Source organism: Gorilla gorilla, chromosome 15 (assembly GCF_029281585.2).
Source record: "Gorilla gorilla gorilla isolate KB3781 chromosome 15, NHGRI_mGorGor1-v2.1_pri, whole genome shotgun sequence".
NCBI classification, from domain to species: domain Eukaryota; kingdom Metazoa; phylum Chordata; class Mammalia; order Primates; family Hominidae; genus Gorilla; species Gorilla gorilla.
The window spans coordinates 25,253,022-25,278,680 of NC_073239.2; the positions used below are offsets into that span (position 1 = coordinate 25,253,022).

Here is a 25,659-nt window from a genome sequence, read left to right on the forward strand (position 1 = left end):
TATGGTGGTGAACACCTGTAGTTCTAGCCCCTCGGAAGACTGAGGCAGGAGGATCACTTGAGCCCAGGAGTTCAAGGCTGTAGTGAGCTATGGTCATGCCACTGGACTCCATCCTGGGTGACAGAGCAAGACCCTGTCCCTTTTTTTTTTTTTTTTTTTTGAGACGGAGTCTAGCTGTGTCGCCCAGGCTTGAGTGCAATGGCGCGATCTCAGCTCACTACAAGCTCTGCCTCCTGGGCTCCAGCAATTCTCCTGCCTTGGCCTCACGAGTAGCTGGGATTACAGGTGCGTGCCACCACGCCTAGCTAATTTTTTGTATTTTTAGTAGAGACGGGGTTTCACCATGTTCACCAGGCCATCCTTGAACTCCTGACCTCAAATGATCCAGCTGCCTCGGCCTCCCAAAGTGCTAGGATTACAGGCATGAGCCACCATGCCCGGCCCAAGACCGTGTATCTTAAAAAATATTTATTTAAAAAAAAAAATCTAAAAACATCACACTGGTTACTCTTGTCACTATATTTACAAAAATAATCTAGAGAACAGCCCTGAAGTAATTTATAGAAATGTCGGACAGTCACACACACATTTTTAAAAAATGTAACAAGGCAAAACATGGGAAAATTCCAATAAAAAATAGGTTAAATTTTAAGAAGGACGTAGCTGATTCAAGAACTTTAAGAAGTGAAGACTCTAACGTAAAACTGATGAGAAAATTTGCTCATCAGATCACTTCTCAGCAATAGTTTCCTAAAAGATTGAAGAAAATGATTAAGGAGAACAGATTTTTTTTAATACCTGTAAGTCTGGTTTTATTTAAAAGCAGATATCTGTAAGAAATTTTATTTACTGAGATACAGTCATTTTAAACTTTCTTCCTCCTAATTCCACTGGTTAAGTTCTAACACTTTTTAGGCCCCTTGGTTAATAGAGGATTACTCTATCGTTATGAAAATGTTGTAAGTTACTGATAAGTATTTTGTTGCTCCCCTATTTTTTAAATTTTTTTAACTAACATCCTTGAGCCATATTCCCTACTTTTGATCTTTGATTTAGTTGATCAGGTATCACAACATTTCAGAGATGTCCACACTCACCAGTGATACACAACATTTGGAACTGGAATAAAAGAAAAGTTCTGAAGTTGCTCGTTAGCATTATTTTATTATGTTCACCTATGACTTTTAAGTGCCTTTAAACAAAGATAAATTAACAATATTACTATGAAATGATTCTTGATGCTGATCTTTGTCTTCCTCCAACTCCAACTTCTCTACCTCCAGTGGCCCAACTTCCTGGGATATAGATATGATTTGAGGCATTTAGTAAAACATTAATAAAATAAGCAGCTACTATTTCTTTTTCTTTTTTTTTTAAAGACAGGGTCTGGCTCTGTCACCCAGACTGGAGTTCAGTGGTGCAGTCTGTACTCACTGCACCCTCTGCCTCCGACTGTACCCTCTGCCTCCCACTGCACCCTCTGCTTGCCAGGCTCAAGCCACCCTCCCACCTCAGCCTCTCAAGTAGCTGAGACTAGAGGTGTGCACTACCACGCTCCCACCTCAGTCTCCTGAGTAGCTGGTACTAGAGATGTGCACTAACACTCCTGACTAAAATTGTATTTTTTGTAGAGTTAAGGTTTCACCATGTTGCCCAGGCTGGTCTCGAAGTCCTGAGCTCAAGCAGTCGGCCCACCTTGGCCTCCCAAAGTGCTGAGATTACAGGTGTGAGCCACCGCGCCCAGCCAAGCAGCTACTATTTCTTGACTGTTAACTGTGTGCCAGGCACTGTGGTGAATGTTTACCCATGAGGTTCATCTTATCCTCATTTTATAGATGAGGAAATAAGAACAATTTAAAGTCACAAAGTTACTGCGGGTCACAGAGAAGTTCAAACCCAGGTTTTTTCAATTCTAAAGCCAAGACTTTTAAACTGTGAGTTAAGCTGTTCCAACCAATAAATAATAACAAAGCATAGCTACCAAATCTATTGAACATTTGTTGTATGTCTGGGCTTGTTGTAAGCACTTTGTGTGTATGACTCATTTATTCCTTACAACAGCCTATGAGGGATACTATTACCTCTGTTTTCTAGATGAAGGAACAGATTTGCCCAAGGTCCTATGTAGTAAATGGCAGACCCTGCATTTTTAATAGGTTAGCTTAGACTATAGCAACTATTTATTGAATGCTTAATGGCATGCAAGCTTTTTGCTAGGCACTTTTCATGTAATTTTGTTTAATCTTCACATCAACTCTGGGAAATTTGTATCATGTTGAAAATCAGTGTATACAAGTAACTTTTCAAATAATATTTCATAAAATAGTAACTTGTTTCTTGATGTCAGAATGGGTTGGTTAGTATGTACAGAAGTCTGGGTATTTCTTCAGTATGAGAGACAGATATCAATGTTTAATCCTGTTCTTTGCAGTTTAATTATTTTTCCTATTTAATTTTTTTTCTTTTTGGTAGTCTCAAGGCCGATATGAGATTATGCTAAGTCTGCAAAATATATTGAATGGACTAGGAGCTGCTGCTGCACCTTGTCACAGGGATGTTTATAAAGCTGCTAGATCCTGCTTGACAGATAGATCCATGGCTGTTCGTTGTGCTGCTGCAAAGGTAAAATGATCTAATAAGCAGACTTTAAAAATTAATATAAAGAAAAGTAAATCAGCTTCTTTGTGAAAGCATTAGTAAAAGCTACATGATCTTGGTAGTCAGCTAGGACTATCTCATTTTAACATATGAGGAAACTGAGGCCCAGAGTTATATGAATTTCCCAAGGTTCAAAGAGTTAGCAACACATTGTCAGAGGGTAGGAAGTTCAGGTTTCCAGAATCTTAAGTATTCATTCTACTCTACTATGTTTTCTCCCTAATTGTGTAAATTAAAATTTACATGTGAGGTTTATGTTGTTTCAAAGTGATTTTTTGTTTTATTTTTAATTTATAGCTTCTTAACATAGTTGGTAAGAGAATACAGTAAAGTGTTTTTTTTGTTTTTGTTTTTTTTTGAAACTCTGTCGCCCAGGCTGGAGTGTAGTGGCGCGATCTCGGCTCACTGCAAGCTCTGCCTCCCGGGTTCACGCCATTCTCCTGCCTCAGCCTCCCGAGTAGCCGGGACTACAGGTGCCTGCCACCATGCCCGGCTAATTTTTTTTTGTATTTTTAGTAGAGATGGGGTTTCACCATGTTAGCAAGGATGGTCTCTATCTCCTGACCTCGTGATCCTCCCGCCTTGGCCTCCCAAAGTGCTGGGATTACAGGTGTGAGCCACCGTGCCCAGCCAGAGTTTTTTTAATGTTGGAATTATTCTCCCAGTTGTTCATAGCCAATAGATTGATTCTAAAGGCATTTTTCATAACCTGTGGAGTTAGAAATGGGTTCTCCTCCCACCTTTTGTAGGTTCATTCTCTTCTATAATATAATCTTTATGACTTTTAATAAGTATCCATTTATTATTCCTGTAATCATAATAGATACTTTGAATTTGTATATTATTTGTTAGACCCTGATAGTTTCTGCAACTTACATAGCTCTGAACCTGACATTTGTATTTTATTTTTCATTAATTTCTCTTTGTCCAATTGAATAGTGTCTCCTTGAACTTCAGAATGAAGCCATCTTTATGTGGAGTACGGACCTGGACAGTGTGGCCACACTGTGTTTTAAGTCCTTTGAAGGTTCCAATTATGATGTGCGGATTTCTGTTTCAAAGTTACTAGGCATAATATTAGCTAAAGCTGTAATTTCTAAACATCCAGGAACAGGTAAATACATGTAATTATTTTCAAAGTCTCTTCTGTAATTTTTTCCCCAGTTGATATAAACAAATATGTATAGTGTTATTGCTACCCATTATAAATCAATTTCAGGCCAGGCATGGTGGCTCACGCCTGTAATCCCAGCACTTTGGGAGGCCAAGGCGGGTGGATCACCTGAGGTCACAAGTTTGAGACCAGTCTGGCCAACATGGTGAGACCCGTCTATACTAAAAATACAAAAATTAGCTGGGTGTGATGGCACACGCCTGCAATCCCACCTACTTGGGATTACAAGAATCACTTGAACCCAGGAGGCAGAGGTTGTAGTGAGCTGAGATTGCACCACTGCACAATCTCAGCCTGGACAACAAAGCGAGACTTCATCTCAAAAAAAAAAAATCAATTTCAATTCATAAACATTGCTGTAGGTCCTGAGATTTCATTTGCAAACAATTCAGTAAAAATGTGAGGAAAATTTACAAGAACTCTTGAAGTGTGGTGTACTTTATGCAATCATTGTCTTCCTTTTACATTACAGCTTTTTTGTGTGTGTGACAGGGTCTGCTGTCACCCAGTCTGGAGAGCAGTGGTGCCATCTCAGCTCACTGAAACCTCTGCCTCCTGGTCTCAAGTGATCCTACCACCTCAGCCTCCTGAGTAGGCGGGACCACAGGCTTGCACTGCCATCCCCGGCTAATTTTTTATATTTTTTGTGGAGATGGGATTTCACCATGTTAGCTATGCTGGTCTCGAACTCCTGAGCTCAGGTGATCTGCCTTCCTTGGCCTCCCAAAATGCTGGGATTACAGGCGTGAGCCACCACCCCCCAGCCATGGCCTTATTTTTATTTATTTATTTTTTTAAGTAATTGTGAAGTGTTATCCAATAAACGATATGATCTAAATACTGAATTTTATTTTTTTTAAAGCAGCATGCATCTGACTCCATATATTTGGCTTGCCATTTTTTAGATTGGTACAATGGCGCATATAATGTAGATAATTCTAGATACTTGTAGTTTATTGTATTTGGACAGTTTTGCTTTGTCTTAGTGATTTCATTGTTGTTGTTTTTGGAAACAGGGTCTCACTCTGCCACCCAGGGTGGAGCAGTAGTGCAATCACAGCTTACTACTTTCTCCGCCCCAACCCCAGAATTAGCCATTTCTCTAAGGAGTTCTGCTTTTGACTCTTTTGAATAGTCAAATAGAATAGATGTTGAGTGTGAAAGAGAAGTCCAGGGTGACTTTATGAATTTTGGGCTGAAAACCTGGAAGTACAGAGTTGTCATCAACTGATATGAGCAAGTGTGCAAGTAGAGCAGGCTGTGTATGTGTCAGGGAGGAGGATCAAGTACTGAGTTTAAAACAATTTGGAACATTAAATAGACATCGAAATAGAGATATCAAATAGACAGCTGGATATGAGAGTCTGGTGTCCAGGAGAGAAGACTGGACATCAAATTCATAAATTTTAGGAATAAATATATTTATTTTAGGAATAAATTAATAGTGATTATTCAGGAATCTCTAATATAGAGATGGAATTTAAGCTATGAGATTGGATAAGATCACAAGACAGTGAGTATACATAGAGAAGAGCAGACCAGGTACTAGGTCATGAGTTTTCTCTTGGAGAACACAAGGAACCATTGAAGAAGACAAAACAGAAATTTCCAGTGAGAAGGCAGGAAAGAAAGCCAAGAGAGCATGTCTTGTGGTCTTATCCAATCTCAGGCCATCTTAAAGTATTGCCAGATACATTGCATCATAATTATAAATGATAATTTTACAGTGGAAAAATGTGGCAGACTTATATTGTGCACATGTTCAAAGCTAGTTATCATCTATGTAGGGACAGACTGACACCACACCTGGCAGTGCTTTTTGATGTTATGCGTTGAACAGGATATAACATCACTTACGTAGTTCTCTGTCAAAAATTTGGAGGAAATACCAGACAAACTCATATCAAGGGCCATTCTGTAAAACAACTGGCCATAAGTGTATTCTTCAGAAGTGAGAAAGTAATGAGGAAAATGTGATGAGTCCAGGTAGATGCAGTCATGCATAGCTTAATAATAGGGACACATTCTGAGAAATGCATCATGAAGTGATTTTGTCATTGTGGGAACATCATAGAGTGAACTTACACAAATCTAGATGGTATAGCCTACTGCACACTAGGCTATATGGTATAGACTATTGCTCTTAGACTACACACCTCTACAGCATGTTACTATACTGAATACTGAGAAAACTGTAATACAATGGTATTTGTGTATCTAAACATGTCTAAATATAGAAAAGGAACAGTATAAATATGATATAAAAGATAAGAAATGGTACACACCTATATGGCACTGACCATGACTGGAACTTACAGGACTGGAATTTGTTCTGGGTGAATCAGCGAGTGGCGAGTGAATGTGAAAGCCTAGGATATTACTGTATACTACTGTAGATGTTACAAACACTGTACACTTAGGCTATGCTAAATTTAAAAAATGTGTATTTTTCTTTAATAATAAATTAGCCTTTGTTTACTATAAGTTTTTTACTTTATAAACTTTTTAATTTTTAAAATTTTTGATTCCTTTGAATATTTTTATAATAACATTTAGGGGCTGGTTGCAGTGGCTCATGCTTGTAATCCCAGCACTTTGGGAGGCCAAGGCGGGTGGATTGCTTGAAGTCAGGAGTTCAAGACCAGCCTGGCCAAGATGGGGAAACCCCGTCTGTCTACTAAAAATGCAAAAATTAGCGGGACGTGGTGGTATGTGCCTGTAGTTCCAGCTGCTTGGGAGGCTGAGGCATGAGAATCACTTGAACCCTTTAACATGGGAGGCAGAGGTTTCAGTGAGTTGAGATCCTGCCACTGCTCTAGAAATAATAGTAACATTTAGCTTAAAACGTAGATACACTGTACAGCTCTACAAAAATATTTTCTTTATATCCTTGTATCCTTGTTCTATAAGCTTTTTTCTATTAAAAAAATTTTTTTTAACTTTTAAACACACACGTTAGCCCAGGCCTACACAGAGTCAGAACCATCAATCTCACTGTCTTTCACCTTAGTATCTTGTCCCACTGGATGGTCTTCAAGGGCAGTGACACGCATGGAGCTGTTATCTCCTGTAATAGCGATGCCTTCTTCTAGAATACTTCCTAAAGGGCCTACCTGAAGCTGTTTTGCAGTTAACTTTTTATAAATAAGAGTATACTTTAAAATAACAATAAAAAGTATAATAAATACATAAACCAGTAACAGTTTATTATCAAGTATTACGTACTTTACATAATTACATGGTCTTTACTTTTACATGACTGGCAGTGTAGTAGGGCTGTTTACATGAACATCACCACAGACACGTGAGTAATGTGTTGGAATGTCACGAGGCAATAGGAATTTTTCAGCTCCATTATAATCTTACAGGACCACCGTCATATATGTGATCTCTGTCATTGAACAGAATGTCCTTATGTAGTACGTGACTGTATATGAAAGTTTATTATACTATTCTTACAGCTTTTTTCTAATTTTGAGTTTTTGTAATAAAAAGTTTAAAATATGTATTTATGTATATCCGGATTCCATTCACTCCACTTCACTTTAACCACCTTGATCCAAGTCACTATCATCTCTTGCTTACATTAATAAGTCATTCCTAATGGTTTTCCCTGCTTCTATCTTTACCCCCCTCTATAATCTTCTCTCAACACAGCAGCAGCATGACATATTATATCACTCGTCTGCTCACGGTCTTCCACTGGCACCTCATTTCAGTCACAGCCTTATTATAATGACCTACAAGGTCCTATATCTTCTGCCCTCTCCCCATCCTTACACTCTGACCTGTCTCCTACCTACCCCCTCCACTGCTCCATCCACATTGCTCTGTGTAAACTCACCTGGCATCATATAAAGGCCTTTTTGTCATAGCCATTTCCTCTGCCTAGAACACTTTTTCTCCAGATACCCTCATGACTAATTTCTTCCCTACATTCAAACTGTGTTAAAATGTCACCATTTCAATGCATCTTACCCCAATACCCTATTTAAAGTCACAAACTACACTTCACTCCACCCCCATATTCCTGACCTCATTTTGCTCTGTTTTCTGCATGGTTTTTAATCACTGTTTAATATACATAGTCATTTATTACGTTTATTGCTGTCTCTTCTTAGAATTTATGATCCACAGAGCATGGATTTTGCACTATTCAATAATGTTTCTTCCCCAAATGCCAAGTTAGATTTTCATTTGTCTCAGATGGTTTTCTTTAGGCTAGGGAGGAGGTTTTTTTGTTCATAACTGTAACAAAAATTTATTTCTGTACTCTTGTAGAGGGTCAGAGCTTGTGACCATTAATTTTCAAGGGAGAAATGGTTTCTTCTTTTTTTTAGGGAGATAATATTATCTAGTCACAGGGAGAAACCCAGCTGTGTCAAACTGAAGTCGATCTTAAACATTCCTGCCTTAATTAATCTCTTAGTTATTGTAGCCTAAGAGCCAACTGAGTAGTTTTAATGAATTTAGCTTTGATTTCTTCAGATACTGAAGGAATAGCAAAAGTTTTATTGCCAATAGAGAATTTTTAAAAATAGGACATTTACATTATATAAATTTCTTTGAGAGTTGTACAGCATTTGGAAAAATAAAATTATGATTTTGGCATTTTCCATGTTTCAAAAGAATTTTCAAAGCATTGTACAGCATTTTCATTTGTGGAGGACTAGGGCAGTCTTATTTATGTTTTTCCCCTGTTTTAGAAGACAGCCTTTTAACTTCTTTGAGGAAAGGAAGCAATAGATCATGATCTTAGTCACAGTCTTTAAGATGTTTTTGACATGCACTTCAGGGTCCATTCTGATTTGACCTCTGACCCCTTGTGTGACTTTGTGTATTACTGTGTAGACTGTTCTGTAAATTTTGCATTTTATTTGAATTTTTAGTTTATTTTTGTTTCTATTAACATGATTTTTGCAAATCAAGAACTTACATTAAAATTTAGTCTGTAAAATATGAATCACAGTTTTGTTCTTTGTCATAGCAGCCTCACGTCAAAGCATTCGCAGAGTATCTTTGGAGGAAGTTCTGGAATTACTAGGAACAGGGTTTCTACGTGGGAGTTCAGGATTCCTTCGAGCCAGTGGAGATATGCTGAAAGGAACCAGTTCAGTCAGTAGGGATGTTCGAGTTGGAGTTACTCAGGTTGGAATCACAAATCAGTATCTCAATCTAACTCTTACTGGCCTATAATGAAAGTTTTAGTATCTGACTCCACAGAAGTGGTACTATGCAAGGTCAACACTTATGCTCTCATATCTATAAATAGATATAAATGGTAAGGCCAAAACATTTTTTTTAAACTAGGTTGCAAGTAAGAGGACCTTATTACCTATAATGTGTTTTGCGTTCCTAATAATGGAACATTTTAATTTTCTTTGAAACACAAACATTTTTTGTTTCCAGCTGTTGTGCTTTCGTGTATCTTGTGGTTTAACATGTTTTCCATTGTATTTGTGTGTGCTCATACAGTTCAGATTTAAGCTATTACGTACATAATTGTTTAGCATAGGTGAAATAAACATTTTATGTGGCTTTAACCCTCAAGGAGTACAGCATGTAGTTTACTTCAGTGCTTAAATTTTTCATCCTAAACAAATTTTAAGAGGTAAACTGTTGGAAGAGTTATCTTACAATAAAACAAAGAGATATCTGCCTTCTTTCCTTGGATTATCTTTTTTTTCTAAACACTGTTATCATTCAAAGCAAACTTGTATTTTTGAAAAATTCACATATATTGTCATTGTTTTATACTGTATATAGTCTCCATGAAAATATGAGCTTCCCAGTATAATTGTAATTAAACTGTGTGTTTCTAAGGAACAGATAACTTAAAACTACTTTATATCTATGGAGTAAGAAAAACCATTAATATTCATGAAAATAAAGAACTAAATTTCCTTAGAGTTATAATGTTGGAGCATAGTTAATTCTTATAATGTGTTTGTATGTTTAAATTGAGATTTCTTGTTCAGAATGTTAAATCTCTCGGAGCCGTTGTTCACAGAAGCCACAGATACATTTTACATGTTAGCTGGGTATGCTGACTATCCTGAAACTGTAGTCTGACCAAAATAAAACAGGAGGGTAACAGAAATGAAGTCTTGATTGAAAGCCTATGCACTTCAGGCCGGGTGCGGTGGCTCACGCCTGTAATCCCAGCACTTTGGGAGGCCGAGGCTGGTGGATCACGAAGTCAGGAGATCGAGACCATCCTGGGTAACATGGTGAAACCCCGTCTCTACTAAAAATACAAAAAAATTAGCCGGGCTTGGTGGCGGGCCCCTGTAGTCCCAGCTACTCGAGAGGTTGAGGCAGGAGAATGGCGTGAACCCAGGAGGCGGAGCTTGCAGTGAGCTGAGATTGCACCACTGCATTCCAGCCTGGGTGACAGAGCGAGACTCTGTCTCAAAAAAAAAAAAAATGCACTTCAGTTCTGGCTTAAACAAAAACAAAATGGTGCTATGTTTATCTATTTCAAGTGGCATAAATTAGGAAAGAATACAATTTATAAGGAATAAGAAAAATATTAATAAATGCTACATGTTTTGTGGGGGGGAATACAGACTTGAAACAATTTAATGTTGAAGATAAAACTCTTTTCCTTTTTAGGCTTATGTGGTATTTGTTTCAACACTAGGAGGAGCTTGGCTAGAGAAAAATTTTGCTGCCTTTTTTTCTCATATCCTAAGCCTTGTGTCACAGTCACACCCTAAAGCCACCCAAACTCAGATTGATGCCGTCTGCTGTCGCCGTTGTGTTTCATTTATTCTTCGAACTACTATAGGTGGTCTTCTTGGAGAAAAGGCTCAACTTGCTGCTGTAAAGGATATTTGCCAGGCCATCTGGAAGCTAAAGAAAGTTATGGGTATGGATCTCTACTAAGACAGTTGTTTAACAGTGCTAATGGAATTGTCCCTTTGGGAAAGCTAGACTGATATATAATACTGTATTAATACAGAAACCTTGAAGGCTGATAGAAGTTCCTCAGAATTCATGTTGTACTTCCTATAGAATTTAAGATAAATTATTTTTGAAACTGTCTATCTCAGTTCCTGTACCATCTTAAGTCTACTCTGCTTATCTCGAATATCAGTAATGTTGGATATTAAATATCAATAATGTTGAAATCATTTTTAGTTTCCCATGAGTTCTCTCTCTCAGTGCCACTTGCTAAGGGAGTAATAAGGGATCTCTGATTGGAATGCTTGAACTAAATTGGTTGTAGTAATTCATTTCTTTCTTTATTGATGCAAGTCCCCATTTAAGCATTTTAGTTATTGCCTCAAGTATTTCATATAGATCAAGTGTATGTATTAATTTTTGCCGTTATACCTTTTTACTCTTCACACCCTTTTCAATATATTTTAATACAGTGGTTATGCATAGTTAATTCTTGCATTTCTATCAGATGCTGTAATGAGTGATGGTAATTTGGAAACCCGGCTTGGTTCCACAGATGTAGCCGCTAGCCAGCATATGCTGGTTTGTGCTTTACAAGAACTTGGAAATCTCATACACAATCTTGGCACCACAGCGGCACCTTTGCTACAGGATTCAAGTACAGGTATATCTGTTTGTGACTCATTGGAATACCTTGTTTTCCCTTGTACACTAGATAACTTTGTTCCAAGGAAGGAAATCTTCATATAGCTTACTTATAGATTCCATTATAGATTTATGAGAAATGTTTTATGAAAAATTTATAATCAGGATTATTAAAAAGATGTATATTGTTTAGTTTTTTCTTTTGTAATTAAAGATTGTTCTCTAAGTCTGCACCCTACCCCCCATTTAGAGACTTATAACATGGAAAAACTTACAGAGAAGTAAACCTGAACTTTCTCTGCATCTGCAGTGAAAACATTAGTACAGTACAAGTAATTCAGTTCCTCAAAGGTCTTTAAAGCAGTATTTTCTTTCTTTTTTAAGTATTTAATCACTTTATAATAGCTTTATTCAGATATAATTCATGGCTAGGCACAGTGGCTCATGCGTATAATCCAGCACTTCGGGAGGCTGAGGCAGACACATCACTTGAGGTCAGGAGTTCAAGACCAGCCTGGCCAACATGGCAAAACCCCGTCTCTACTAAAAATAGAAAAATTAGCCCGTCATGGTGGTGCATGCCTGTATTCCCAGCTATTCGGGAGGCTGAGGCACGAGAATCGCTTGAGCCCCAGGCGTGGAAGTTGAAGTGAGCCAAGATAACGCCACTGCACTCCAGCCTGGGCAACAAGAGACTTTGTCTCAAAAAACAAAAAAAGATATAAATCACTTACCATGAAGTTTACGCTTATAAGGTATACAATTCAGGGATTTTCAGTATATTTGCTATACTGTACAGTCACTACCACTGTCTAATTCCAGAGTCTTTTCATTACCCCAGGAAGAAGTCCATTAGTTGTCATTTCCATTTCCCTTTGCCGCAGCCCCTGACGACCATGAATTTACTTTCTGTCTCTATGAATCCACCTATTCTGGATATTTCATGTTAAAAAAAAAATCATTCAATATATGGTCATAAATGACTTGCTTCTTTTTAAAAAATCACTTTTAAAAATCATTTTTTAGGCCTGGCATGGTGGCTCAAGCCTGTAATCCCAGCACTTTAGGAGACCAAAATGGGAGAATTGCTTGAGCTGAGTTCAAGACCAGCCTGGGCAACATAGTGAGAGCTCCTCTCTACTAAAAATTTTTTAAAACTTAGCCAGGTATGGTGGTGTGCACCTGTAGTAGTCCTAGCTCTTTGGGAGGCTGAGCCAGGAGCATCACTTATGCCTAGGAGACTGAGGCTACAGTGAGCTATTATCATGCCACTGCATTCCATCCTGGGTGACAGAGTGAGACCCTGTTTCAAAAAATATATCATTATGGCTTTTATCCTTTGTGGCACACATTTCTTGCTGAGAAACTGTACATTATATTTGTGTTTATAAGCTATTTAGACCTGGGACACTTACTTAAATAGCATTTGACATGAAACTTACATGTTTCATGAAAGTTTATGTTGAATCATAGCAAATAATACCCTTTCTTTTATTGATGGTGGCAGTTACTTCACTGTCTTTGTAGTTAGTTGGTTAGTAGCCCACTGAGGACCTAGCGAAGCCTTGATTTTAATGTTTTATTCTTATAAGAGCAACATGGTGGATAGAAAGTGTATTAATTATGTAGGCTGGGTGTGGTGGCTCACGCCTGTAATCCAGCACTTTGGGAAGGTGAGGTGAGTGGATCACCTGAGGTCAGGAGTTCAAGACCAACCTGGCCAACATGGTGAAACCTCGTCTCTACTAAAAATACAAAAATTAGCCAGGTGTAGTGGCACGCACCTGGGATCCTAGCTGCTCAGGAGGCTGAGGCGAGAGGATCACTTAAACCCGGAAGGCGAAGGTTGCAGTGAACCAAGATTGCACCACTGCATTCCAGCCTGGGTGACAGAGCAAGACGCTATCTCAAAAAAAAAAAAAAAAAGTATATGAATTATGTAGATAAATGTACTAGAAGGATTAAAAAATAAAAAGAGGATGGGGCAGGGTATGACTTTTTTTTTTTTTTTCAAGGCAGGGTCTCAGTCTGTCACCCAGGTTGGAGTACAGTGGCGCAATCTTGGCTCACTGCAAGTCCCGCCTCCCTGGCTCAAGTGATCCTCCCACCTCAGCCTCCCTAGTAGCTGGGACAGCAGGCATGCATCACCATGCCTGACTAATTTTTTGCATTTTTGGTAGAGACAGGGCTTTGTCATGTTGCGCAGGCTGGTCTCAAACTCCTGAGCTCAGGCAGTCCACCTGCCTTGGCCTCCCAAAGTGCTGGGATTACAGGCATGAGCCACCACAGCTGGCCAGGGTGTGACATTTCTTTTCAAGGTGTTGTTTGTTGATAATTTTTAATTTTTAGTACCAAATTAATAATCGATCTGAAGCTAAATAAGAGATTGGCTTATTTAGGAAATAAAGTTTTTCTTTTGTGTACGGACTTAATTTAGGACAACTTTCATGAGATATATTAGTAGAAGTAATTCTTAGGTTAGAAAATTATTTTGAATAGGAATGGTGAGAAGGGAGAAAAATGAAGTTAAAAGAAAAAAATTACTTGTAATTATGTATTTTTCTATTATAATTTGGCTTTTGATAAAAATATATTTTATATCCATGTGGCTATGTATTCTTTTGACTATTTTATGGTCAGGTGAGTTTTATCTATGTACCTAAGTCATCATTTGTTTATCCTTCCAGGTCTCCTTGACAGTATCTTGTCAGTTATTCTTCATCCTAGCATTTCTGTTCGACTAGCAGCAGCTTGGTGTTTACACTGCATTGCCGTGGCATTACCCTCCTACCTAACACCACTCTTGGATCGTTGCCTTGAACGGCTTACTGGACATAAGTCTTCACCTGAAGCAGTGACTGGCTTCAGTTTTGCTGTAGCAGCTTTGTTGGGAGCAGTAAAACATTGTCCTTTAGGAATTCCTCATGGAAAAGGCAAGGTAATGATTTCATTCTCTATGTATGATAATGAGGTGCTTTTTGTTAGAAGTATCTTCACATAGTAACAGAATTTGTTACTGAATGCTTTATTTTGCTGTACATCTAGCCCTGCCATATAAGTACATTTAAAATTTTATTGTAGAGGATAAATAGAGCTGCAAAAGAAATCTTAAATAACTAAGCTTAATATTTAATAATTTAGTTAGTGGTATTATTTGTGGTATTACTTTAAAAATAGTTTACATATCTTAAGATCAAGTAGATAAATAGTTATATTAATGTTCTTAGGAACGAAGGTTTTCAATATAAGTAGAAAGAACTAAAACTGTAGAATTGAAGTTAAGTAAAAGCCCCAAATGTTAGATTCAAATTGAAATTGTCAGTATGAACTCATTTTATTTTTTTGAAAATACTTACATCCTCCTTTTGTACAGTGAAAAGGCCTAAAAGCAATGATAACCCAGTGTCGGGGATACCCCTAGTGCCCAGATTATAGCTCTAAATACTGTTTCCAACCAAAAAGGAATCAGGACTCTGTGGAGCAATGGCTAGTTTCAGGTCTGGGGCAGGAAATGCACAACATAAACTTGGGATATCTTGTCATGCCAGAAAGTAAGGAAGTCATCAAGCAATACTATGTTCGTTTTAAAAAGAGGTAACTTAAAGGGCTCCCACTGATCAAAGACGGCATGATTTATACATCAAAATTAATAATGACTACAGTGAATTAAAACATACTAGATAATATATAAAATTTCATGAGTTCATAATGATATTCAACTTCTCCAAATTGTATTGCTACCAAAAGATGTCATTTTCTGAGTAAATTTAGAATCAGACAAATAAATGACACAAACCTAGTGAATAAATAACCCAGTTTTAATGTACAAAGAATTTTGAAGAGAACTAAAGAAAAACCTTAATGAAACCTAGATAATACAACATAGGCAAGCATGGTGTTTGAATTTTGTTTCTTTTTTAATAGCTAGGAATTGTAAGTTGTCAGAGAACATTATTTGCCAGTGAAAGCCCTTCTAACCCATACTTCTCACAAACTCGTAAATATATTTAAAAAAAATACACCATTATTCCTTTCTTTCTCATTGCCACTCCTGTGTCATTATGGAGTTTGATAGTATATCCACCACAGTGTAGGCTCTGCAGAAGACCATTCCATAACTTGAACAATTCCAAAAATATTTTGAGTATTGCCAGTGCCACTGAAATAAGGTAGGTGACAACTTTGGAAGATGAGATTATTTAAATTTATTATTTTAGTTATATTCTTAACACATCACATCTTGCTAAGCAAAGACTTGTCATTCAATGTATTTAATTAAACCTATTCTCATATCTCATTAATTCAGACAAGGTTCCCATTCCCATATTATATTTGGAATTTCTTTCCGAGAGAATTATCCACTTGTTCTGATTTGACTAGAATGGTTTGTTTTGTCCTCACTCTTTTTGAGTGCTATCCATTGACTGTATGAGCTGCAGGGAGTCCTAAATTAGTAGTAAGTTGGTTGGTTGTTTTAAAATACACTAGCCTTCTTCTTTAGAAAATTTATATTCCAACTCATAATACTTCCTGCTTTTTCAGAGGTGATTGGTAATAGATATTTTCTCATATTAGATGTTCTCTGGCCTTGTACTATGTAAGCGTACGTTATCCATAAATGTGAAATGTCCTGTTTTTCTTCTCTATTGTTTTATAACGTGGACCCCTTTTTTTGAAACAGGGTCTTGCTTTGTCACCTAGGCCAGAGTGCAGTGGCGAGATCATAGATCACTGCAGCCTCAAATGCCAGGGCTCAAGCAATCTTCCCATCTCAGCCTCCCAAGTGGCTGAAACTACAGGCACGTAATTCCATTGCCTGGCTAATTCTTTTTATTTTTTTGTGAAGATAGGATCTCACTCTGTTGCCCAGGCTGGTCCTTTTTTTTTTTTTTTTTTTCCCAAGGAGACATGGTCTTTCTTTATTGCCCAGGCTGCAATGCAGTGGTGTGATCCTAGCTCACTCCTAGGCTGGTCTTGAATTTCTGGCCTCAATTGGTCCTCCCACCTTGGCCTTCTGAGTCGTTGGGATTACAGGCATGAGCCACTGTGCCCAGCCTCATAGACTTTTTTACTATAACATTTTAATAAATTTCACTCTTCAGTATGAGACTATTTTGACTACCTCTAACCACTATAGTATACTACCTCTTGGAAGACTATTATCAGCTACTGAGTTACAAAAGTAGTATGTAGCTTTTTTTTTGTTGTTGAGACTGAGTCTCACTCTGTTGCCCAGGCTGGAGTGCAGTGGCATAATCTCGGCTCACTACAACCTCTGCCTCCTGGGTTCAAGCAATTCTTCTGCCTCAGCCTCCCGAGTAGCTGGGACTACAGGCACGTGCCACCACGCCCGGCTAATTTTTTGTATTTTTAGTGGAGATGGGGTTTCACTGTGCTAGCCAGGATGGTCTCGATCTCCTGACTTTGTGATCCACCCGGCTCAGCCTCCCAAAGTGCTGGGATTACAGGCGTGAGCCACTGCACCTGGCTGTATGTAGCATTTTTAAGAGAGAGACTCCTGTAAGAAAACTTTTTTTGGATAATTATGGATTTAAAAGGATAGTTGCTCAAAACTAAAAGTAAATTCAAATTCTATACAGCTATACTTGAATAATCTTACATTGTTGTCATATGTGCTCTACAAAAAATTATGGGATTGTTGTGTACTACCTCATATACCAGTATTTAACCTTGAAAACTTAATTTTTTTATAGTTTCCTTTATGACAGTCCTATTATGTAGTCTACATGAATGACAGTTCTTTATCATTTACATTTATTTTATGTAAGAATTAATTTTTCAAGATATTGTTAGCTGCTATCATTTAGTAATTTATAAACTGATATGCTTTTTTAAAACTTGTTCTATATGTAAATAGATTATTATGACATTAGCAGAGGATTTGCTGTGTTCTGCTGCTCAAAACAGTCGCCTTTCAGCTCAGCGCACACAAGCTGGATGGTTGCTGATTTCTGCTCTGATGACATTAGGTAACAGTCTGTAGAAGGTTTACATACCTTGAAATACTTTGTGTTTTCTGAGTGAAATGATTCTTATATGTGATTTGATGAAACGAACTTTTAATACATACCAGAATTTAAATAGCCACACAAACATTTTTCTTCTAGTAGTCACCTTAGAAAGCCTTTTACTTTCGTCATTGCTTAAAACCTTTTGAGATCTCTCTTGATTTTCTCTTCCGGGCTAGATGATAAGCCTCAAGTAGGATAAGCCGAGTTACTAATCATCTTTCAGGCTTAACTCTGAACAACTGTGGCTTTTTCAAAAATCATTGACATCCATCTTCAGAAAAAAACATTTCCACAATATAGGCAAAATAACATATCCATAGCCTGGGAATCCAGTTCTATAATTGTTTGAGGATTCATAACAGCCAATAAGGTTGCTACATTGAAGGGGATGAATTTTACTTAAATTATATTTATTAAAAAACAGTAATTGTTTTACAGCCATGACTATTTATATCCTCTAAATTTTTGAGACAGGGTCTCACTCTGTCACACGAGCTGGAGTGCAGTGGCATGATCATGGCTCACTGCAGCCTTGACCTCCTGGGCCCAAGTGATCCTCCTACCTAAGCCTCCCAAGTAGCTGGGACCATAGGCATGCAACATCATGCCTGGCTAATTTAAAAAAAATTTTTTGTAGAGATGGGGTCTCACTATGTTGCCCAGGCTCGTCTCGAACTTGTGGGCTCAAGCAGTCCTTCCGCCTTGGCCTCCCAAAGTGTTGGCATTATAAGCATGAGCCACTGAAAACTTTATTTATTTATTTATTTTTTGCCCAGTCTTATGGTGCTAATGAAACTTAATTTTATTACTCTATCACATCTATATTTTAAGTCTCTGTTGTCATACAAGTTATAGCTCAGATATAAAACAACTGGCTGAGGCTGGGCATGGTGGCTCACGCTTCTAATCCCAGCACTTTGGGAGGCTGAGGCGGGTGGATCACTTGAGGTTAGGAGTTCAAGATCAGCCTGGCCAACAAGGTGAAACCCCATCTCTACTAAAATACAAAAATTAGCCGGGCATGGTGGTGCATGCCTGTAGTCCCAGCTACTCGGGAAGCTGAGGCAGGAGAATTGCTTGAACCCAGGAGGTGGGGGTTGCAGTGAAGTGAGCACTGCACTCCAGCTTGGGTGACAGAGCAAGACTCCCTCTCAAAGCAAAAAACGAATAGGTCGGGCGCAGTGGCTCACACCTGTAATCCTAGCACTTTGGGAGGCCTAGGCGGGCGGATCATCTGAGGTCAGGAGTTCCAAGACCAGCCTGGCCAACAACACGGTGAAATCTTGCTTCTACTGAAAAAAATACAAAAATTAGCCAGACGTGGTGGCATGTGCCTGTAGTCCCAGCTACAGGGGAGACTGAGGCAGGAGAATTGCTTGAACCCAGGAGGCAGAGGTTGCAGTGAGCTGAGATGCCACTGCACTCCAGCCTGGGTGACAGAGCAAGACTCCGTCTCAAAAAATAAAAATAAAAAATAACAATAAAATAAAGCAACTGACCTGATTTGGCCGATAAATCATTTTGACACCTATAAAGTAATTTGACCTAAAGGAGCTTAAATTAGAATAAACAATCATAAATGAAGAACTACTTTAAGTAGTGTTTTTTTTTGTTTTTTTTTTTTTGAGATGGAGTCTCACTTTGTCACCCATGCTGGAGTGCAGTGGTGCGATCTCGGCTCACTGCAAGCTCCACCTCCTGGGTTCACGCCATTCTCCTGCCTCAGCCTCCCGAGTAGCTGGGACTACAGGCGCCCACCACCACACCTGGCTAATTTTTTGTATTTTTTAGTAGAGATGGGGTTTCACCATGTTAGCCAGGATGGTCTCGATGTGCTGACTTCGTGATCCACCAGCCACTGCCTCCCAAAGTGCTGAGATTACAGGCGTGAGCCACCGCACCCGGCCAAGTAGTGTTCTTAAGATGATTAAAGAGATTTATCGGACTAGATCAGGTTTAGCTTCAAGGAGCCAAATTTGGCCTACCACCAATATTTATTATACAGCCTGTGAGCTAAGAATAGTTTTTATATTTATTAGTGGTTGGGGAAAAAAGATATTTTGTAATACATGAGAATCATGTGAAAGTCACATTTCAGCATTCATAGTTTTATTTGTGTACAACCACACTTGTTTGTGGATTGTCTATGACCTTTAGGTGTACAGTGGCAGAGTTGAGTAATTGCAACAGGAAGTATGTGGCTCTCAAAGCCTCAAATGTTTACTATCTGCCCCTTTACAGAAAGTGTTTGTTAGACCAAAGCATAGATCACCATTTTACAGTGTGCTGGGAATAATGTAGTCAAGCTTTTATTTGCTTATTGCTGGGTGTTCATGCCTGCCGTATTGAAGTTCCTGGTGAATTAAGGAGGAAATAAACTACCTAATAAATGCATTTTGATAAACAAGAGCTTTTAAAACAAGCTAATTGTGTTGGAGGAAGACAATAAGAGGTCCTTTCTCCTGTACATCATATTTTACGGCATATTCATAATCAGCATACAAAAAGGGATTAAAAGTTTTAATTAAGGTTTTGTTTAATTACTTTGTTTTCTTGGGTTTTATTCATTTTTCTTAACTATTCTTTCCCTTTATTATCTATTTTTATTCTTATTCATTTATTTATTTATTTATTTTTTGAGACGGGGTCTCACTCTGTCACCCAGGCTGGAGTGCAGTGGTACGATCATGATTCACTGCAGCCTCGACCTCCGCAGGCTCAGGTGATCCACCTGCCTCAGCCTCTTGAGTAGCTGGGACTGTGTGCACCACCCTGCCTGGCTAATTTTTTGTAAAGATGGGGTTTTGTCATGTTGCCCAGGTTGGTCTTAAACTCCTGGACTCAAGCAGATTACTCCTGGACTTAAGCAATCTGCCTGCCTTGACCTCCCAAAGTTCTGGGACTACAGGAGTGAGCCACTGCACCCAGGCTATTATCAATTTTTAGAGTGCGTTAGTATCATAGCAACTTTCAGGGGGGACCAGTGAGGTTTTTGTTTTTAGGTATCATTATGAGCTCATGGAATTTTATATATTTATATGTTTTAATCACTTGAGATGATTATTCCTTTCGATCCTCAAATTGTCTCATCTTTGGTTATTGGGAGTCCGTTCAGGTTGGTTCATTTGTCCTTTTAACGTGAACCTAGTATTCTTTGATAATGTGTTTTTGCATGCAAGATGTCCCAGGTTTTACACTGTACATTTTCTGCCTTAGGCTTGCCATCAGCCGTTTCTCCAAGGAGCCTTGATTCCTTTTGTAGGAAATGGAATTTTTTTTTTTTTTTTTTTTTAAGAGACAAGGTCTCACCATGTTACCCAGGCTGGAGTACAGTGGCACCATCATAGCTCACTGCAGCCTTGAATGCCAGGCTCAAGCAGTCCTCCTGCCTCGGCCTCATGAGTAGCTAGGACTATAGGTTTACACCACTACACTCAGCTAATTTTTAAATTTTTTTTGTAGAGATGGGATCTTGCTGTTTCCCCAGCTGATCTTGAACTCCAGAGCTCAAGTGATCCTCCTGTCTTGCCCTTCCAAAGTGCTTGGATTACAGGCATGGGCCACAGTGCCCAGCTGGGAATGATTTTTAGACAGCAATCTTAGTGCTTTGTTAATTTTTGCTTTGCATTTTAAACCTGTCTTCTCTGTTTTTATCATTCCCTTTACCATTTATAATTTTCTTCATTATTTCACTGTGAACTAATGTGAACACAAAACATGTTCATTCCTTGAATGTAAGCTACACACTTAAACCTTTTTTGATACACTTCCCAGTTTATCTGATGCCATATTAAAAAACTTGGATTTATCTCCAGATTCCTCCATATCTTGTCTCTCTGTGGATGGCTCATAAAGTGTGCGTGTATGTGTGTTGTGTTTGCTAGATACATTATAATTATTGTTATTTATTTATTTAAAGAAAGGATCTTGTTCTGTTGCAGTGGCAGTCAGACCATAGCTTGCTGCAGCCTTGGTCTCTTGGGCTCAAATGATCCTCCTGCATCAGCCTCCCAAGTAGCTGGGACTATAGACGTGTGCTACCACACCCAACTAACTTTTTACTTTTTTGTAGAAAGATTTTGGTATGTTGACCTGGCTGGTCTCAAATGCCTGGCCTCAAGCAATCCTTCAGCCTCGGCCTCTCAAAGTGCTGGGGTTACAGGCATGACCCACCGTGCCCAGCTTTAAGCACTCTTCTGTGTATAAACTCATATAGGCCTCAGAAACTGTCCTTTGAATAAAATACTGTTATTCTCCCCATTTATGGATGAAGAAATTGAGGCACAAAAAGGTTAAATAACTCAACCAGGTTTACACAACTAATAAGTGGATGAAGCCAGGATATTAATCTAGGCAGTCTCCCTCCAAAGCCAAATGCAATTCTGAGCTATGGGTTTGGAACAGAAGAAAGACATACAGTCAGCAGGATGTGGGAGTAAGAAGTAGAGAGTGCTTACTGGAGAAGTTTTAGGTAACTCCAGAAATTTAAAGAAAAGTACCTGGGGAGAAAAGCTATAAGTTTGGGTTTTTAAAAAATTGATAATGTTATCATTGTACATTGTTTTGTATTATTATTGGGTTTGTGTCATGATTCCTTCAATTCATAAATGTTGCTCTGAAACCTTTTTTTAACAAAAAAGTATTCTATTCAGACATTTTGTATCTGATTATTCACCTGGAACAAGTTGCTATCAGAAGTTAGCATTATTCTGAAGATCAAGAATACAGATGGCTCACATCTGTAATTCCAGCACTTTGGGAGGCTGAAGTGGGTGGATTGCTTGAGCCCAGGAGTTCAGACCTGCCTGGGAAACATGGCAAGACCCCATCTCTACCAAAAAATACAAAAATTAGCTGGGCATGGTGGCATGTACCTGTAGTCCCAGCTACTCAGGAAGCTGAGCTGGAAGGATCACTTAAGCTCAGGGGGGTTGAAATTGAGATTGCAGTGAGCTGTGATCATGCCACTGCACTACTAAACTCCAGCCTGGGGGACAGAGAAAGAACCTGTCTCAAAAAGCATGCAATGTTGTTTGTTACTATAATAATTGTACTTTGCATTTATGTGGTCCATTACAGCTTTTCAGAGTACTTTAAAGTGCATTCTATCATTTGGACCTGACAAGCCCTTAAAGACAAGCATTACAGGGGGCTTTAGCTTCATTTCATATGTAGATGAAACTGAGTCTCAAAGGGCACATAGCAGTAGTGGAGGAGCTGATACTAGAGCTCAGCCTGTACCATTAGTTCTTTGTTTTTCCTCTCTGTACTCCAGCACCTTCAGATAATAATTCATTCAGTAATAATTTGGAATCTGAAGATAAGAAAGGGGACAAAATATTGCAATAATGAATTAAAATGTTTAGGAGAGAAGTTGCTGTTTAATAATAGAGTTTTAAAGAGTGACAACCTTGGGTTCTCTTACAAGTGACAAGTTGAATAAATTACAGGTCCTGCAGTTGTTAGCCATCACCTTGCTCGAGTTCTGCTGTTGTGGAAGTGTGTCTTTCCAGCATCTCCTAAAGATCTAGAAACAGAAAAGAGCCGAGGAGATTCGTTTACATGGCAGGTGACCCTGGAAGGACGAGCTGGTGCACTGTGTGGTAGGTTGGATTTAGTCTTTTCTCTCCCTTTCCTTTGGCTTTTTACCCACCCTTTGTCTTTAACATGTACTTGTATGTTTTATTTAACACGAGGCAGGGGTATATGCCACTAATGATTTTTTTTTTTTGTAACTGAACAAAAAAATTATAACCGATTAGTTGGTAATGATAACTGGTGTATGTTATAATAAACCAGATTTGAGAGTTCTTAAGATACATGTTTTATTAGGTGCAATCCAGTTAAAACTGCCAACATTGTTTTGTCGTAGGTAAGCATTCATTCCTCTTTTCAGAAATATTAAGGTTTGGTTTAATTACCATTAAGAATCGTTTCCATTTAGCCTATACAGTTGAGCCTTGAACAGCATGGAGGTTAGGGATGCCAATGCGCCTCGAAGTCAAAAATCTGTGTCTAGCTTTTAACTCCCCAAAAATGTATCTAATATCCTACTGTTGACCAGAAGCCTTACTGATAACATAAATGGTCAATTACTACTTTTTTTTTTTTTTTGAGATAGGGTCTCACTGTTGCCCAGGCTAGAATGTTGTGGTGTGAACACAGCTCACTGCAGTCTTGGCCTGCTGGGCTAGTGATCCTCTCACCTCAACCTCCCAAGTAGCTGAGACCACAGGTGCATGCCACCATGCCCAGCTAATTTTTAAATTTTTTGTAGAGATGGAGTCTCACTATGCTGCCCAGGGTGGTCTTGAACCCCTGACTTCAAGCAGTCCTCCCACCTCAGCCTCCCAAAGTGTTGGGATTACAGGCGTGAGTCACCACACCCAGCCCCACATATTTTGTATATTGTATATATTATATACTGTATTCTTAGAGTAAGCTAGAGAAAAGAAAAAATGTTATTAAGAAAATCATAAGGAAGAGAAAATATATTTGCTATTCATTACACAGAAGTAGATCATCATAAAGGTCTTCATCCTCATCATCTTTATGTTGAGAAGGCAGAGTAGGGGTTGATCTACTTCTCTCAGTGGGGGCAGATGCAGAAGAGGTGGAGCAGGTGGAAGGGGAGGCAGGAGAGGTAGGCACACTCGGTGTGGCATCTGTTGAAAAAAACCTATGTATAAATAGACCCTTGAAGTTCACATTTGTGTTGTTCAAGGGTCACCTGTATATGAAAGTTGTACCTTCTACAGTATGTAGACTGTTAAAAGTAATGTTTCAGCCGGGTGCTGTGGCTCACGCTTGTAATCTCAGCACTTTGGGAGGCTGAGGTGGGCGGATCACCTGAGGTCAGGAGTTCGAGACCAGCCCAGCCAACATGGTGAAACCCCGTCTCTACTAAAAATACAAAAAAATTAGCCAGATGTGGTGGCGGGCACTTGTAATCCTAGCTACTTGAGAGGCCGAGACAGGAGAATCGTTTGAACCCGAGAGGCAGAGGTTATAGTGAGTTGAGAACGCGCCATTGCACTCCAGCCTGGACAACAAGAGTGAAACTCTGTCTCAGAAAAAAAAAAAAAAGTAATGTTTCACCATGAAGGGTGATCCCTGGAAAGACATGGAAGCATTGATTTTGGTTTTGTTTATTCATGGCATTTTTACTGTTAAAGAAAAACCACTTTTGAAATTGATCTTGGCCAGGCTCAGTGGCCAATCCCAGCATTTTTGGAGGCCGAGGTGAGTGGATTGCTTGAGCTCAGGAGTTCAAGACCAGCCTGGACAACATGGTGAAATCCTCTCTCTACAAAAAATACAAAAATTAGCCAGACATGGTGGTGCATGCCTGTAGTCTGGGGTGGGAGGATTACCTGAGCGTGGGAGGTGGAGGCTTCAGTGAGTTGTGGTTGCACTACTGTATTCCAGCCTGGGAACAGTGAGATTCTGTCTCAAAGCGTCCAGGGGTGTGGGAGGTGGGGGTGGGAGGGAAGGAGGGAGGGAGGGAAGGAGGGAGGGAGGGAGGGAGAGAGAGAGAGAGGGAGAGAGAGAGTGAAAGAGAGAAAAGAATTGATCGGTCTGACTTTGTTTTTTTGTTTTTGAGACTGAGTTTCACTCTTGTTGCCCAGGCTGGAGTGCAGTGGCATGATCTTGGCTCACCACAACCTCTTCCTCCCGGGTTCAAGCGATTCTCCTGTCTCAGCCTCCTGAGTAGCTGGGATTACAGGCATGCGCCACCATGCTCAGCTAATTTTGTATTTTTAGTAGAGATGGGGTTCTCCATTTTGGTCAGGCAGGTCTCAAACTCCCAACTTGAGGTGATCCGCCCTCCTCAGCCTCCCAAAGTGCTGGGATTACAGGTGTGAGCCACTGCGCCTGGCCCAGTCTGACATTAAAATACTCATCTTATTCTACATACAAAGTAAGTCATTATAGAAAGTTATTTATTCCAGACGCCATGTCTCACTCCTATAATCCTAGCACTTTGGGAAGCCCAGGCAGACAGATCAATCACTTGAGGCCAGGACTTCGAGACCAAGCCTGGCCAACATGGTGAAACCCCTTCTCTTCTAAAAATACAAAAATTGTCCAGGAGTGGTAGCACACACTATTTGTTTCAGATAACATCTGTAAAAACCTAACATGCTGACTTGAAAGTCAGTGTGATTCCACGGAACTAGTTGTAGAGCTGGCAAACTTGAGAGTCTAAGCTGGTTTTTTTTTTTTTTTTTTTTTTTTTTTTGC

The 25,659-nt window shown here is 39.1% G+C and overlaps 1 protein-coding gene across 16 annotated transcripts in view; it reads left to right on the forward strand.

Moving 5' to 3' along the window:
* The window catches only part of HEATR5A (HEAT repeat containing 5A), a 128,970-nt gene that overhangs the window by 22,606 nt on the left and 80,705 nt on the right, over positions 1-25,659 (forward strand). For 5 of the 16 annotated variants that reach the window (XM_063697706.1, XM_019010155.4, XM_063697709.1 and 2 more), the window contains exons 5-12: positions 2,473-2,622; positions 3,598-3,772; positions 8,820-8,980; positions 10,448-10,703; positions 11,247-11,402; positions 14,071-14,321; positions 17,262-17,373; positions 22,866-23,018. In XM_063697706.1, coding sequence (XP_063553776.1) covers positions 2,473-2,622; positions 3,598-3,772; positions 8,820-8,980; positions 10,448-10,703; positions 11,247-11,402; positions 14,071-14,321; positions 17,262-17,373; positions 22,866-23,018 — 1,414 coding nt within the window. The remainder of the gene's footprint in view (positions 1-2,472; positions 2,623-3,597; positions 3,773-8,819; positions 8,981-10,447; positions 10,704-11,246; positions 11,403-14,070; positions 14,322-17,261; positions 17,374-22,865; positions 23,019-25,659) is intronic. The other 11 variants (XM_063697710.1, XM_055361331.2, XM_063697711.1 and 8 more) reach the window with 3 other exon arrangements.